Genomic DNA, 17,805 nt, shown 5'->3' with positions numbered 1-17,805 from the left:
CCAGTACACATTTTGGGCCCCAGAACCCAGTAGACATTTTGGGCCCCAGAACCAGCAGAGAGATCCTATTTTGATGAAATGCTCTCATATATACTGTATACAATATGACGTCACTAAAGAGCAGAATCACCTCTCTCCACAATTACTCACCTCAGTTAGTTTCTTACACTAAACATAACACATCCAACACTACCTCTTAATAACATTAAGACCATTATGGAATATGGATCTATAACGCATCCAATATTAACGTGTAATGTTAACGTTGTCTTTGCAACAAACACTTCGCCTATATTCTTCAAAGCCTTTGACGTCACACTTCAAAGTCAGCAATTTTCTGGCCCTCTGGCCAATATTAGCCTTCAATGTAACAACAAAAATATCCCTGTGCGCTGACAAGACGGCTGGACGGACAGACTTACTGCACAGAACTCTTCAAAGGATATCCTGCCGTCTCCGTCCTTGTCAGCGTTGATGATGGTCTTATCCACGATCTGCTGCAGCTGCGTGTCCTTCAGGTTGTTGCCAACCATCATCTTGAGCACCTGGAAGAGCTCGCCGTTGGAGATGTAACCGTCCTTGTCCATGTCATAGATTCTGAATGCAACTGAAGGATGGGGCAAGGAAAAAAAAAAAAAAAAAAAAAAAACAGAAGTGAAAAGGAAAACGGTAGATAAAAGTTCAAATGATTAAATCACCAGTGACATGAGATGACCAGAACATACTTAGCAGCCTTTTGTATATGGAAAAGAAAAGGAAAAGTCACCTTCACGCTGCTCAAAGACAGTTCCAACAGTAAATAAAATGTTTTACTTATTTTCTCAAGGTACTTCTTCCTCCTTCGTTGGTTGAGTGGAACGTTGAGAGGAACACAGAACAGGGGAGACACAGGAGAGAAAGCTCCGGCGAGACTCAAACCCCCACCAGCAAGTGACACATGTGGCTCCAGAGGTGGCAGGGTTAGAGACAGGTAACGGGTTAGGGGCTGGGGTCAGTGTTAACACGGTTAATGGGGGATGTGTTGTGTTGGGATGGGGTAAGGACTTGGGGTTAGATTGGTGGGAGGGGTTGAGTTGGGTTTGTGGAAGGAGTTGGTGGGGATTTGGGATTATGTCAGGGAGAGGGGGGGTGGGTGCATTTGGCTGGATTAGGGTTATGGCCTGGGGTTTTCTTTAGGACTTGGATGGGGTGTGGGTAGGGGGACCAGGGTGGAAATGGTTTGGCAATGGTGTGTTTGAGAGTTCTAACCACTTAGCGCCACCTCTGTCCACATGTGTTTTTCAAGGATTCTTTCAAGGTGGCAGAAGATTTGCAGCTCTACTTACACCGAAGCTTCTGTTCCTTGTCCCCCTTGACGCTGAACTGTGAGACTCCCTCGATGAACTCTGGGAGGAGAAGAGCGACAGTCAGTAACATTTGCTCTAGGAAGAAGGGGATTTGCTTCAAATTGTTTGTATTGTGACGTGATTGTTTTAGTTTCTCTACTAAAAACCTACCTGTGTTTTAACCTCTTATAAAACATGTTCAGTTAGAGAATGTTGTTGAACTTTAGTAGAACCTTGGTTTGTAATATAGTTAGATACCTTCCATGATATAAGTCCAAATATTGTCAATCATCTTTATCAGTTGTTCTTGTGCTCTGAGTGGGGACTGCTGGGGAGTCGGTCCTCTTACAGTAATATTTAAACAAACTAGTTTCCATATGTTTACTGACCGGATCTTCTTCCAAATTCAAAGGGTAATAAAATGTGAATAAAGTAACTTCACGTTCCCCTATAAGTGATTCTCGGACCCGTTTTGCCAGGCAAAATGAATGAATGGTGAAAGAAAAAAACAAACATGATTCCCTGTTCCCCACTCATAGAACACTGGTGCAACAGACAGATCATATAGTCCACTATTTGGACGTACAGTGTACACAGTACGTACACTGCATATCATGGCCAGGTACCTATCAATCCCAAAGATGTATTATACCAAATTTCAACATCATTTTAAAGTAATGTAAAGGAACTTTTAAACTTCCTGGAACAGGATATTGCATTAATTATGAAAATAAATACCCCTTCAAAGGCAATTTACAAAATGAGATCAATGAACTAAAAAAGTCATGTCTAGGCAGAAACCCTGACCTATCTCTCATCTCATTGTAAACCATTAGTACTGCAATGCAGAGATAATGTATTGTAATGCAGACAAAGAGAGAGAGAAAGAGTGTGTGTGTGTGTGTGTGTGTGTGTGTGTGTGTGTGTGTGTGTGTGTGTGTGTGTGTGTGTGTGTGTGTGTGTGTGTGTGTGTGTGTGTGTGCGTCCAAAGTCCCTGGTTATCGAGATCTTCTTTTGTTAATGATGCTGTGTGATTAATGTTTGCCAAAAAGCCCTTAAAGTGTTGAGCCTCTCTCAGCCTGGAGGACAACAGGCTTGTTTTACAGCACCATTCATTAAGTGCTGGGCACAGGTCCATTTTCTAATTCAATCAGCTTAGAAAATGGACAGACCAATGCCAAAGTGTTCTTGTGCACAATGCATAGAAATTGTAAATGTTAGGGGAAAAAAAACTAAACCCAAGTCTGTGCTTTCCTGAAAATAAAACAAAGCATATTTTCAATTATAGTTACTGATTAATGCACCCTCTGCATTTAAAGTAAAAAAAACAAAAACAAAATGTTATTCAATATAGAATAAATGTATAATCAAACTGATTTACTACCTTTATTTACTACACTATAGACCCAAATTGTGGTTTATATCTAAACGAGGAGTTCCTCATGTAAGAGGGTGTGAGAGGGAGGCGGGGTTTGTGTGTGTGTGTGTGTGTGTGTGTGTGTGTGTGTGTGTGCACGCGCGTGCGTGCATTATTGCACACCTTTGAAGTCCACCTCCCCGTTCCCATCTGTGTCGAATATGTCGATGACCCGCTGAACCAGCGGGTTCTGTTGGAGCTCTGGAAGGGACATGAACTCCTCCACACTGAGCGAGCCCGAGTTATCTAGGTCGAGTTTCTTAAACCGCTTCCCTAGCCTTTTAATCTCATCAGCATCGACTGGGGGGAGAGAGAGAGAGAGAGAGAGAGAAGAAGGGAAACATATGGATGAGCAGCAGAAGAACCACATTTAGTCTTTTGCGAAACAAACAATCCCTCAAGATTGGGGAGTTGCAGTCACACATGTAGGCCTACAGTATACACACGATGTACGCCAGAGGAGCATGCGCGCACACTGCAGGCGCCCTTTACTTGCACCTGCTCATACTGTAGTTATCTATTACAACACCCGGAGCTGCATGTAGGTCAAGGACAACTTGCGCAGACCCGAAAACCAGCTACAGAACAAAAACTGTGACCCAAGTTCAACAGGGAAGCTCCTCCAACCCTCCCCAGCACACTTACATCTATTTGTGTCCCTTCGTCCAGTCTGCCCAGGCAGCCCAGCTGAGAGCTGGATCCGCTGTACTCCTGCCATTAGCTCCAATGGCTCTAGCTTTGCCGCTCTCTGCTTTACAAATGGCAATAAGGTGGTGGTGGGAGAGGGGTAATCCAGAAGCAATTAGACAAGCTTGTTAAATAGTATATAAGCTCATTCACACATGGTCCCATAGCCCAGCCAACCAGAATTGGTTTGCTCTAATCTGCATTCTCCAATGATATAGGCCATTTATTCATCTTTACACCTCACTGACAGAGTGAGTGAGAGAATGACAGCACATGAAAGAAAATGGATAATGGCCAAATTTAGAGGACTGACAATTCGATTAATTCCCCTTCTGTCAGTGTATCGTATTGTACCGTAGTGTAGACTATCCTATTACATCCTATCCTATTGCAACTTTATCGGAGTCAACTTTATTACGCACCATGGGGGGAGGGGGGGGGTGGCTGTTCCAAAGAAGAATTTTCATACGTGGAAAGGTGAACTGAACCAGAGAGTAAATACTGCATTCTGGACAACATTTGAGAGAATGAGAAAATGAGGCAATGGAGAGAGAACATGTACTGTTTTGGTGGGTGGGACGATACGCAGTAAAATCAGAGTTAATTTAGGACCCCGTCCCATGATGCTGCAGTGTAGCTTCAGAAAACTAGAGAAGAGGGATAGAGACGGAAATATAGTTGCTGGGTGCTTTTTTGGTTGTGAACTTAAGTTGTGACACACGCAAAGAAAGGCTTTGTGCACCCTCATTGTGTTTTAAGTGAGTGAGTGAGCGGGAGAGAGAGAAAACAAGTGAAACAGAGACAGCAGACAGTAAGAGAAAGTCCTGAGTGTTCATTTTAAACTGCAATCCGGAACTTATTTGAACTTTTTTGACTCTGGAAAGATGCAAGTTGGATACCCATTGTACCCGTCGTCTGTGTCCTTTCTATACCCATATTTACGGATTTGTCAATATTTTGCATATTCTTTGGAGACGATAGGCTGATCCGACCGATTCACTTGGCATGGTACTCACCGATACGCACGTCGAGGTTGAAGTCGGTCAGTCCTGTATATCGGATGAATCGGCAGTTCTGGACAACCAGAACTCCATATACAGTATTTCCTATATCAAAACCGCCTATCTGACAGACTCAACACCAGGACGAGTTTGAAGTCAGTAGATCGGACGGATCTCAACAGTGTCTTTGTGTTAACTCCTTTAGCGCCATCTAGTGTTAGCATGCGCACACCTAAGGAATGCCAGCCGTCCACCTTAACTCTACGGAGCTTGTTTCCCTTCTGGGTTATTCAGGAAGGTGGGGGCCTTTGTTACGATACATCACCACTGGCATTAGCGCACAGCCTTTAGCTAGCATTACAACCAGTTACATTTGCTCAGCAATGCGGTACAAACTCACAAATGATGTACGCTCGTCGGGTGCACGACGGCTGACCATGGAGAGCTCTCGAACCTTTGGCCGCTAGCCCCTCCTATGCCCAGCTTTGTCTGTTTGTGTGAATTTTAGCCATGATTTGATCACCCCATACTATAGCGATGATTTGATTGGCTGAGCACCCCATTGCGATGACTTTATTGCCTGAGCAAAGTACGTATTGATGATAAAAAGTGAGGCCAAAACAGTTAAGACACCAATTGTGATTGGCCGGAATGTGATGATGTATGATGATGTATGATGAGTGTGATTTTGTTTGAATGTGAAGCTGAACAAATCTGTTTTCTGGGGATGCTTTCAAAAGAGTCAACCTGTAGAAAGTAAACAAGTTGAATTTATTTTCAGGAGTTTGTGTTATTTTTTGGGGGGATTTCTTGCCTTTATTGATAGTTATTACAGTATAAGAAAGACAGTAAAAAGGGAGAGAGAGTCAGGGATTAACATGCATGGGAACCAGTGGCTCGCTGTTGGGCGATAGACAGACAGACAGACAGACAGACAGACAGACAGACAGACAGACAGACAGACAGACAGACACGATGTGGTATACAAAGTTAAAAAAAAAAATAAGTTATTAAATCTAAATAACAAAACATTTGAAAAAGTAACCAACTAGCATCTATCAAAATAGGTGACAAGAAGAGAGTGCTAGGGGGTGAGTTGGAGTCTGAAGCGGTGAGTTTTCAGACTATGGTGGAAAATGGGGAGGGAGTCTGCAGTCCCGACTGCAACGGGGAGTTTATTCCACAGCTTGGGAGCCAGGAGGGAGAAGAGGAGTCTACTCTAGTTGGCCAGAGTGTTAAGTAGGAAAGGTTCATCCTGTGTTAACTGATGTAAGTGAGCTGAAGGTATGGGGGATGCCATGCCTGTGATCTCCAGTGTCTTGTACTGGGTGAAGGTATGGGGGATGCCATGCCTGGGATCTCCAGTGTCTTGTACTGGGTGCAAGGAATATTACTCTGGATGTGTTCTGGCTGGGTAGTCAAATGCCAAGTGGTGGGATAACTTGGGCACGTCACAAAAATCTATGATAGGATTTTAGGGGATCATCGAATCTGGTACACATTTGAGCATCTGCAAAGTAAAGTTTGAATGGACCAATTCAAATGTTTTCTTTTTGTAGTTGACATAGGACATCCACCCTTCCAGTTTTGAACCATCAAACTAGTGTGTATGCTACTGTAAATCTACTTAATCAAACCAACTGACTTGTATCTAATCCAATAGTGTGTAAAGATTCATTTTAGACTCTTATATTTAGTGTTTCCTGGGTTCTCAAGGTCAAAGGGCAGCACTTTCCATAAGTTGCATCAATCATTTTTTTATGTTGATGATGCAGCCGAGAAGGATTTAGATGAACAGATATTTCAAAATTATTTAATTTAGCAAAAGAAGGATTTAGATGAACAGATATTTGTAAATTTAATTTAGCATAACAAGTTCATTTGAAGGTAACGCAGAATAACTACTGTGAAACGCCACCTATCTTGTATTATAAATTAAGCCTTACACGAAAGGGAAATACATTTTCCAAACCTAGAGACAAGGGGACATATTCAAAATCAAAATATGAATTTGGCTGCATTCATGGTCCTCCTCAGGTGACAATAAAACAGCAGTACACAAGCACTGTGTGTACACAGTGAGATTCCTAGTGTTAATCTATCCATTTTCAAGTCAGAGAGTGTACACAATGTAACCAAATTGACCTGTAACACTCGGGTGGATGTTCCAGCGTACAGATATAATATCAAATGCGATCAGCAGCAGCCCATTTTCAGACACTACACATCAGGAGAGAGGCTCCGCACAGCACTCTTCTAATAACTGGCTCTGAGGGAGACACAATGGAAGTGTGAAATTATTATCATAATCTCACAGACTCCACTGCAGACCGACCCCCCCCCCCCCCCCCCCCCCCCCACACACACACACACCACTTATGTGGAAAGCCTGTATGCACCCTCAACTGTGTTACTAAGCAACTAGAACGCACTATTTCCCCCCACATACACACACACAAAGGAAGGTGAGCACGATAAGGCAATTGTTCACACATGAAACATATGCAGATCACACACACACACACACACACACACACACACACACACACACACACACACACACACACACACACACACACACACACACACACACACACACACACACACACACACACACACACACACACACACACACACACACAGTTTTTATTCATCATAGTATGAAGCCTGTGTCTGTTTCAATGCAAGGTCTTTGCTTTAAATTTTCAAGTGAATTATAAACAAACTAATACAATATATAACATGAATCCATCTGTTTCCATCAGCTGAATGGAACGTAAACACGTGACACTTCACTTAACCCCGCAGACCTCAGAAAACGAACGAGGGACCTCACCATGGTAACTATGTCTAGAACGGCAAACAACTGAACAAAGTAATCTTATTGGCCGTTTATTTTGCATTTTCTGAGAGAAATAACTGACCAACCCCATTCAACTTCCTTTAGCCAAGCTGGGCCTGTTTTTCTGCTTTTCCAAAACGTCATTAAGTAATTTGCCATCGTCAGCATCATCAGCCATCAACAGCTTTCGCAGCACATTAGTGGGGACATGTGACTGCATTAACTCTGCTAACCTGCCCCAAAGATAGAGGACTGCAGTTGGCAGGTTAGTGATAATTACAGCCTAGGTCCTAATGCATGAGTGTGTGCGTGGTGCGTGCGCGCACGCAAACACACGCGCACACACACACACACACACACACACACACACACAGTGAGTAAATAAGAGAGAAGGTTGGTTGCATATGTGACACAGTCACCGAGCCAGTCATCATTTTCACTGAGCCAATACCTCTGGTTATTTTAGCAAACAGATTGGCAACAACTAATCAAAACATGTAGATGTATTGAAGTACATCTATATAAGATAATAGGGCTAGCCCCACCTACTTAAATATTTGAATATTGTTCAAATTTCAATTAGGGTTTGGATCATCTGCGCAGATGTTCACCAGCAGGTGGCAGTACAGACAGTAGTATAGCCCATTGCGCATGCTTCTTTCCTTCCAGGGAGCAACATGGAGTCCACCGTATGGTCTTCGCCTCCTAACCTTATTTAATTAACCTTACACTGCCCTAAACGTAGTAGTACGTATGTAGTAGTGTTGTTTATAGGAATAAACACAGAAGCACCCAGGAGGAAGTGGACTAAGAAAGGGGAGGAGCCAAACAGATTTCCGGTTTCTACACACAAAAGGAAGTGGTGCCCCCCAGAGGTAAAAACAAAGTGGAGAAAGAATTTTATATTTTTCCTTTTTACCGAATGGGTTCCCAGATTGATCCGGAAGTGCATTACATTGTTGGACAACACACACACACAACCAAAGCTATTCTATATAAAGAGACGACACTCTCATTAACACAAAGCGTGCTAACGACTCCCGCAAACTGACAAAGCGTTTCCGCCATCTTGGTGTGAAGGCGGCAGCGCTACCGCTGCGCCATCTACTGGTGATTCAAAAATATTTAAGGACTGTCGTCTGACTCGTCTCTTTATATAGAATCTCTTTGACAAAACTCTGCATGTGTGCGTATCTCAAGAACCGACCCACTGATTCCACTTCAAACTTGACGTTGTGTATCGCCCAAGTGAGTGTGATTCCCGTTGATCTGACCAATATGCCCATATATTATATATATATGTATATTAGGCATTAGGCCACCAATGCCAATGTCCACCAATGTACAATTATGGAAGGAGGTAGGGCCCGCACATCATTCTTTTGGTAAAGAATTACTTTATTGAATAAATAAACAACAACGTTTCGATCTTGACAGATCTTCGTCAGGTCAGTATGTCAGTATACATACTGACCTCAGGAAGACTAGCTTTTGTCAAGGCAAAAGCTAATGGGGATCCTTATAAACAATAAACAATAAACCTGACGAAGATCTGTCAAGATCGAAACGTTGTCGTTTATTTATTCAATAAAGTAATTCTTTACCAAAAGAATGATGTGCGGGCCCTAGCTCCTTCCATAATTGCCTTACTGGCCCTGCACCCACTGTCGAGGTGTGTGTAAATAGGTATGCTCACCAATGTCCAATGCCATAACAATAATGATGCTCTCTTACACATTACAGGAATAGAACACATTAAACCGTTTCCAAGAGGTTGGTGATCGCCTCAGGAAATTTAACCAAAGGGAAACTTTCTGGATCCATTCCCTAGACTCCCTCACCACTACTGGCCTAAATGAAGATATTGACTTTGTGTTTTCTTTAGTTTTTCATTTCTCTACTTTTTAAATGTTCTTGACTACACATGTGTAGCGTCAGAGTGGTTGATTGAGTGCTTATATGCATGGGTGTGTATTATTAACTGATGACTGCTATTGTGTATTCACTGATGTAATGTGTCTATTTCAAGTTGTGTCAATTCAGCCGAATTTCATCGCACATTATGAAACATGATGAATGAATATTCATCAACAGGTCAAAAACACAGCAATTTCAGTCTCCAAAGATCATATGGTAGCCAAAGATCTTAAAATAGCCAATAGCCTTTGTATTTCTTTCCTAATCAAGGCAGAAGGCAACCCAGAGGTGTGCATAGATGAGCTGCATTTAGAGCACCCTCTGGTGGACAAATATACATATTGTGCAGACAGACTGTATCCTAACAGTTTCTCATTCACCCCCTCACTCAACCAGTAAGACATTTTAGCAGAACATAAAATAATTAGTAAAATAAACTTTTACTGCAGGATCAGTACAGTAGTCCTGGCTCTGGAAATCAGGTCAGAAAAGGCACATGCACACATGAAACTAGAGCACACCTTTTCTTGCACACTCACTCTCGCTTTGTCTCTCTCTCTCCTGTCACCTCTCATTTAGGCCACTGCTAGGGGAGAGCCACACTGCAGAGAGGGTGTCGTACTGTAAGAGAGAGAGAAGGCTGAGCAGTGCTCGGCTCTGGGCCTAATGTGTGCATTAGGCAGATTGCTGAGGCCGCGTGGTCCTAGCACCAGCAGCGTTACGCTAATGCACTGTACACCTACAGTACTCTCGCCTGCATGTGTGCACCGAAGCGAGTGAAGGCTGTGCGGAAGCATGCTGTCGGGCGGATATTTATAGCCATGGCATCATGAGAACTCCCACCAGCCCCACCCCAAAGAAGGCTCTGGCTCCTGCCCTCAGGGAAACCCCTAGCAACAAGGAACTCCGGCCTTCAGCTGAGCGTTTATTTTTAGGTGGCTGCAGCCGGGGGGGTGGGGTGTGGTAGGGTGGGATGGGTGGTGTTGGTAGGTGGCTGCAGCCGGGGGGTGGGGTGGGGTGTGGTAGGGTGGGATGGGTGGTGTTAGTAGCAGGCCATGGATTCAGACGGCTGTTGCTCTTCTATGTATGGTGTGGGGTAAAGAAAGCAATAAGAGTTGCATGTGTGTGTGTGTGTGTGTGTGTGTGTGTGTGTGTGTGTGTGACTGTGTGTTGTGTGTGTGTGTGTGTGTGTGTGTGTGTGTGTGTGTGTGTGTGTGTGTGTGTGTGTGTGTGTGTGCAATGCATGCACAACCACACATGCAGTATGCAATGTGTGGTTGCATGGACTAGGCATGTGCCTGAGCGCATGACTATGTGTGTCTAATTACGCTCCCTCTCGCAAGTAGGCCATTCAATTTTTGCCTGACCTAAGCTTGGCTCAGGGAGCAGCAGTGAAGCGCTGCACTGCTAACAGGAGATGTCTAAAACGAGAAGACGCACACAGAGAGAGTGGCCGTGTGACACTTTAAATGTCTTTATTCTATTCACTTTATGAATGAAGGTAGAGAGAGGTTCATTCTTGCTAAAGTTGATTCTGTCTGAACTGAATGCTGCAGATCATGTCTGCGTTATCAATAAAAATGTAACAAACTGAAAGCTGAGGATGAGAAATCATTTCTTGCCACTTTAATCCACTGAATCCACGCACCCACGTCATGATCTGTCATCAGATACAGCAAACAAACCAAATAAACCTTCTGTCTCACATTGATTTAAGATCATTTGCAAACCTGGAACTCCTATGTGATCTACAGTAGGTCTATTGACAGATGAGGTTCAAGCATGTCTTCGTTATATGCACAGGTATCCAGTATATATATGTTCATGTCTTGACTCAAGTGGGTCTATCTATGCACAGGTAAACCATTGTACAGGACAGGTTCACGTCTTGGGGCCACGCAGGGCTTTGTTGAAGCAGGTTTAACTGACAGGCCAGACCAGCACCCATTTCTTCACTATACCAGTGCATGTCTGTCCAAGCACTTGAAACGCTGAACAGCTGCTCTGACAGCAGAGAGAAAGAGACACTTGGGAGAGAGAGGCAAACAGAGTGCGGCAAGAGAGGGTAGGAAAGAAACTGACACATGGACGAAGAAAGAGACAGAGAGCAAGAATGAAGAGGGGAAAGACAGAGATACAGAACAGGAGACAACATATGAAGCTAAAGACAAAGGACCAGCCAGTCAAAGGGACGGAGTAACTGGAGGAGACAAGCTGAACAGATTCCAGACAGTCCCTCCAGGGTTCAGCTCCTGGCCAACACCTGTTTCTCCATCGTCTCTCCAGCCACAGCAAACTAGTGTTGGATCCGGGGAGTTACAAGTGTTATTATTTTACCCAGGGTCAGGCAAATAATAGGCTGCATGGACGTAATGCAAGGCAAAAAATACAGCAGATCTGCAGTTCACATTACAGGCTTGTTCACAAGCCTTAACTGAAGCGCTATTAGTGGAATTGCATTTTCAGATATTTTGATATACAGCTAGTCCCAGGGGCCTACACAGAAAATCCTCAGTGTTGTTACTTTGGATAGCCTACACTTAGGGATCTGCCTCTGTCTCAGTGCTTGTTAGGTATAACCAGCAAGATATCTTCAGCCTGGCCCCTTCTACCAATTAAAGTTGATGCATGCATTGCAAAATTAGAAAGGAGCATCTTGCAGGAACTCCACAAACATGGTGATTCTTAACGATCACAGCACAGAGAAAGGCAAACTGCTGTAAACCGTGTTGGAGTAAGGCGCTCGGGTGGCGCAGTGGTAAAGTGTCTGTCCACCACCATATTGCATACGGCTTTGTTGAACGTCTATACAAACACAATTGACCTATAGCTAAGGCCCTCCCCAAACTGCTACGGTCCAATCACAGCTAAGCATAACATGGGTACCGTTAGACAAACCTCTCCACCAATAGTTTTCCTATATGGCAAAACATTGTTTTAAAAAAGAAATGCCACGCACATATTTTTCCAGTGCATATGGCAGGCCTTGTCGTTGGATTTGGAAGAGATTTTGAAGGTATGGTTCCAAAAAATGAACCAGTATTTAATGTGTAAAATCCATGATATTTACATTGGAATGAATGAGCCCGGCTGGAAAGTGTCCAAGTGGGAGTGTCTAAGTGGGGGAGGCCGGGTCTTAATAGCTATACGTAGGTGAATTGGCCTGTGTTCGGAGGTGGGAAGCCGTGCAGGGAGGGTTATATTTGTCACTGCAGGTACTCTTATATGGGCTGGGGGGGCACCCATCAGCAGGGAGTGTTGGACGGCAGGAGTAGGACAAAGTCTCCATGTCTTCCCGGTGGGGGCTCCTCACTGACAAGTGAGTCAGTAGGATACAACAGCAGTGATAACACACACATGTGTGTGGGGAGAAATTAATTGGCATTTGGCATAATGACTAAGTTGTGGAGAAAAGGGGGTAAAAAGCACAAAAGAATAACTGTGGGAGTGTTGCTGACTTGCTGCTTTCGGGGATAAATTAACCCTGTGTACTTAACACAACTGTACACAACTGTTGTCAGTTGTGTTCACACACTGACTGAACAGCCAACAGAGGAAAGTGACTCATACATTTATTATAATAAATCAAGTTCTGCATCCTCTCCAATATTAGGAAGATCTGAGATATGCAGTCCAGGCCAGGCTCATAGTAGGTGTGACCTCACATGCAGCTCTTATAGACTACACAGCTTCAGATAAGCCCTCGACAGAAGAATAATGCAGACAAGAAGGGAGGATACTTACAATGTGAGCACATTTCCAGGGGGTAACTCGATTCATTTCCCTGAAAAACAGAAGAGAAAGACTCAGTTGCAGTTTTAACCCAATACATATTAATTTAAACACAGACAGTAGCCATCAAAATGTACACATTTTAACAGTCTTTAACTTTCAACTTGCCATCCCTATTTTGGGCATGCCATTAATGATGACATGCTCAATGACTCATTGACATTGTGAAAGATTGTCAAAAGATAAAAATGTTAAACTAGCGGATATAGCCAATCTCGCCTATTTTAGAGGTCAAGTTGTCAGAGAATGAGAATCTGGGAAATAAAAGTCTAAAAGCCCTGCTAATGGCATGCTGGGGTCGTACTCCTCCTCCTTATGACTCATACAAACTGCACGATATTTGCTCTGATTATGCTTATGAACTTAAAAACCTTGACACAGGAAAATATATTCACAAATGGCCAGACTGACTTTCTTTCGGATATGCTTTCCCAGTTCATTCCTTCTTCATTTCATTCTCTTTCTTTAATTTTCTGTGTTGTCTAACTTGTCTTTAGATTACACTGAGTATTAACACATCCACAGTGTCATTGAGTAAATACAACACATTCAATAACATCAGTGTTGGTGATAAAACCCAATAACAATTCAAGGACAAGGAAGAAACTGCCAAGTTAACTACTCGAATAACACACACACACCTGAAGTAGCAGGTGTACTTTCTCTCCAAGTGGGCACTGAGCCCAATTCCTGCAGTGCTGGCCTGTGCTCCGCTACAAGGTGAGTGTTTGTCATCAGCCAACAGTGATTATTAACAAAAAATAATAACTAGGGATGGACACTATTGGAATATGTCCAGTGCTACTAATTTTAGTTCTGTATACTTGTTCTAAAAGCAATACATGCTTCTTTTTGTCAGGTGAAACCAGCTGACTAATGAAAGCTCATGAAAAGTAGACGACCTGTTTTGGCCCTAGTCATACTGATGTCATTGGCTCCTCTGGCCAATGGGACACCAAGCAACGGCAAAGCTGCCATGCTTAGCGGATTGGATGATTGCACTCTCCCACAGTAATAAGGAAACAAGAAATGATTACATAGTAATATTTGTCAGGTGAAAGAAGCACCGTCTCCATTGTCCCCCTGTCCCCCCCATATTATTATTATTGTAACGTGTATGTTTCTGTGTCAGAACCTCACAGCCGTCGTTTGCCATAACTCGTTGTAAAGTTGACCAATCAACTTTAAAAACAATATAAAATACAATATCAATTGGTATTAATAGAGTGGAGAAATAACCCAAGTAAAGTTTGAGTCATTTCTTGTTTTTCAATTAAAAAATAAATAAATGAAAAAGTAATTGAAACAACGTGTCCTTCTCATGTATTAGAAGGACAACATCAGTCACCAGAATCAGGGTTGTGTTTTCCATGAATCCATCATGGTTAAAATGTAGTTTGAAGTTACAATGGGTTTAAGGAAGGGGTCGTGTCCGATATAATTATATCAAATATCTAAATACTCAATCAAGCAACTTAAAAACTGTTTGGGGTGGTCACAAAAGCCAGAGAGTAGATGTTAAAAAGACCCAAAACATGCTTTAAGGTGAAATATCCCTTTAAGCCATACTAATTTATACTTCAATATACTGAAATAGCAAAAAATAACACACCATCGACGTGTTGTGAGCTTGTAATCTCCTATTTTTAAGAAATTTCCAATTTTACTCTCAAAATAGATTTGTTTTATCAACTCTGAGTGTGTACAAATGTAAACAAATGGACAATCGCAAAACACAGAGGTACACAGTAAAATCCTAAAGAGGGGAAAAAGAGATTGACTAGAGCCATACCGATACCATCAAAGCATTTGTTCCATAACCTGGGGGGATGGTGCGACTGAAGTTATAAATTCATATAAATAATACAGTTGAACTTTACAAATATTTGACGCTGCTCTGTTTGTGAGATTAGCTGCGGAAGATAATACCATTCCTCTATTAAAGTTGTCCTGTCGGAACATCTAAAGAGTAATGACCCACTCAAATATATTACCAGGGAACAAAATGAGCACCCTCCAACTACCAATGGCATGTACATTTCCTCTGTGGTCGGTAAATGACGGAGACTTACCAGCCACTCTGGCCAACTTTCTGACTTTTCCCACTTCATGCAAGAAATAACTTGTTGTCTGTTTATGATTCTGCCTAAAGCAATATGATTTTAAGCTGTGCAGCCTGTGTGTGTGACTGTGCGCGTGCGTGCGTGCGTGCGTGCGTGTGTCCATTCGTAGCCTGAGATACAAGTACCACTGGGACCAATCAAACGGGTAACGTCTCAGTAGGACTCAGGGTATCAAGTTTGCCAGTACGCAAATCAGGTCAAAGAATTTAATTGAATTAGAAATAAATTAAAAGGAGTTGTGGTACTGTCAGAAGATGTCGAGTATCAACAAAAAATAGATCTACAAGCTAACAACGCCTTGTCATGCAATGTTTTGTTAGCTTAGGTTTAACTATGCTGGACTTATAAGCCTTGCCGAGCCATGAGGCCCATAACATAGGGCAGGACCCTATATCCTGTTTCTGTAGCGTAAGGCAGCTTGAGGTACAAGTACAACCCCTGGACATGATGTACAAGTACACCCCCTGGACATGATGTACAAGTACACCCCAAGTGCCAAGCAGGGAGGCACTGGATCTGACTTCAGTCCACTCACAATTAAGCAAATAACCCTTTATGTTACGATATTGAAAATAAAAGTATTATATAGTAATATTAACAGGCAATATACTAAAAAGCTATTTGTCATTTTTGGCTGGTACAAAAATAAATGTTACCTGTATTACCAATTTAGATCTGGTATAATTTTATAATCCATACTCTAGTCTACCAACCACAAGCCTAATAAATAGTAATTGCCATGTACCATTAGAGTACCATGTTTTTGGCGTTATCTAGGATTTTGTAAGAGTAGGTACTTTCATTTAGATTGTTAAGTTTGTGCTGTTGGTTAGCGCCACTGTTTGGGATGACAGTCATGCGCTAGGCTGTTGCCATGTTGTTGTCACTGGTAATTTCAGGAAGCTAAAATTGAAGCTAAAATTGATGTGTACGACAATGACCTGAGAATGCTTTTGTCAAATTAACACCAAACTGGTCCTGAGATAAGGCTGATTAAGATTTTGACCCAAAATGTAATGATCTCTTTTGGGCAGCCTACTGATCAATTTCAAACTTTTGACTTGGATTATGACCTAACTTTTTTTTAAAAGATATTTTGGGGCTTTTCTGCTTTTATTTGGATAGTACTGAAGATCGACAGGAAACAGGGAGAGAGACAGGGAGTGACATGGACAAGACCAAGTCTTTGCCACGGACACATTTGTCTGTGTACAGACATATTGATGACCCCTTATCAGGCTACTAAGTTCAGAGTCTACATGTGGTATGACTATGTCCCTTAAATACTACTAGCCTAACAATTATTCCCATAGTTTTGCAAAAAAAAGTTATTTTCATATTTTTTTACGTGGCTTACATATTTTAAGTAGTTTAAGTTAAAAAAAAAATACCAGTGAAACTGAAAACTTACAAGTGTGGTGTAATGCTGGCTGTGTGGAATGGGTGAACAGACTGAATCATACAGTATAGGGCAGAAAACTGCTCTGTGTGGGTTTAAACTTTCAATTGCAATTCTGTAGTCAAGCAAGTGTTTTTTTTTCTCCATCAGCTAACTGCAATATATATATATACACCTTCCCTTAGTGGAGATACAGATATCAAAATAGATATATAAAATAAAAGGTATTATCCTAACCGCAATTGAACCAACGGCAATCTAACCTCTTTGGTTACCAAAGAGATGGATAATAATAATAATAATAATAATAAAACTTTATTTGTATAGCACCTTTCATGACATGAAATGCAGCTCAAAGTGCTTTACACAAAAAAAGAAAAGAAAGGCAGGGCATGAACAATACAGTGAGGACATGAATAACATTTTTTAAAAAGACAAATAAATCAATTAAAAGCAAGGGTGTAGAAGTGGGTCTTGAGCTGAACTTTAAAAATGTCTACAGAGGCTGCCTGTCGAAGGTACAGTGGGAGTTTGTTCCACGCCGTCGGCCCGTAGAAGCAAAAAGCTGCTTCCCCGTATATTTTAGTTGCCATTTTTTTAGGCAAAGCGAGCAGGCCAGCAGTGGAAGACCTTAGGGGGCGGTTTGGGACATATTTCGGCAGGCAGTCATGTAGGTAGGAAGGTGCGAGACCATTGAGAGCTTTATAAACAAGTAAAAGAATTTTAAAATCAATCCTAAAAACAACCGGAAGCCAGTGCAATGAGGCCAAGACTGGAGTAATATATTCTCTCATCTTAGTTCTAGTTAAGACTCTGGCTGCTGCATTTTGGACAAGTTGTAATCTGTCAGTTGATTTCTTAGGCAATCCAGAAAAAAGTGCATTGCAGTAATCAAGCCGAGAAAAAACAAAGGCGTGGATTAGGGTTTTTGCATCGTCCAGTGACAAATAGGCTCTGATTCGTGCAATATTTCTAAGATGAAAAAGGCAATCTTGGTAACATGATTAATGTGTGAATTAAAATTCAGTTCAGAATCCCCAAGTTCTTTACTGTACTGTTACTTTCTACAGTCAGGTTGCCAAGTCTGCTTTTTCTCGATTCTTTCTGCTCACTAGAACCGATTATGAGAACTTCTGTCTTATCCTCATTTAGCTTGAGAAAGTTCTCACTCATCCAGCATTTGATGCTAGACAGACAGGTCAACAGCGGGTCTAAGGCACAGAGATCATCTGGAGCTACAGAAAGATATAGTTGGGTATCATCAGCATAGAAATGAAAATTGACTCCGTGATTGGTAATGAG

At 42.1% G+C, this 17,805-nt stretch overlaps 1 protein-coding gene across 1 annotated transcript in view; it reads right to left on the bottom strand.

Moving 5' to 3' along the window:
- Positions 1–17,805, bottom strand: part of LOC306930677 (calcineurin subunit B type 1) — a 36,617-nt gene that overhangs the window by 6,039 nt on the left and 12,773 nt on the right. Inside the window, exons 2-5 of the mRNA XM_079511768.1 lie at positions 12,934–12,973; positions 2,866–3,042; positions 1,326–1,385; positions 423–607 (exon numbers count right to left, since the gene is read on the bottom strand). Coding sequence (XP_079367894.1) covers positions 423–607; positions 1,326–1,385; positions 2,866–3,042; positions 12,934–12,973 — 462 coding nt within the window. The remainder of the gene's footprint in view (positions 1–422; positions 608–1,325; positions 1,386–2,865; positions 3,043–12,933; positions 12,974–17,805) is intronic.

This window comes from Electrona antarctica (assembly GCF_951216825.1).
Source record: "Electrona antarctica genome assembly, chromosome: 10".
NCBI lineage: Eukaryota > Metazoa > Chordata > Actinopteri > Myctophiformes > Myctophidae > Electrona > Electrona antarctica.
Note: the sequence above shows the minus strand (reverse complement) of the source record. Positions and strands in the feature narration are given on the sequence as shown.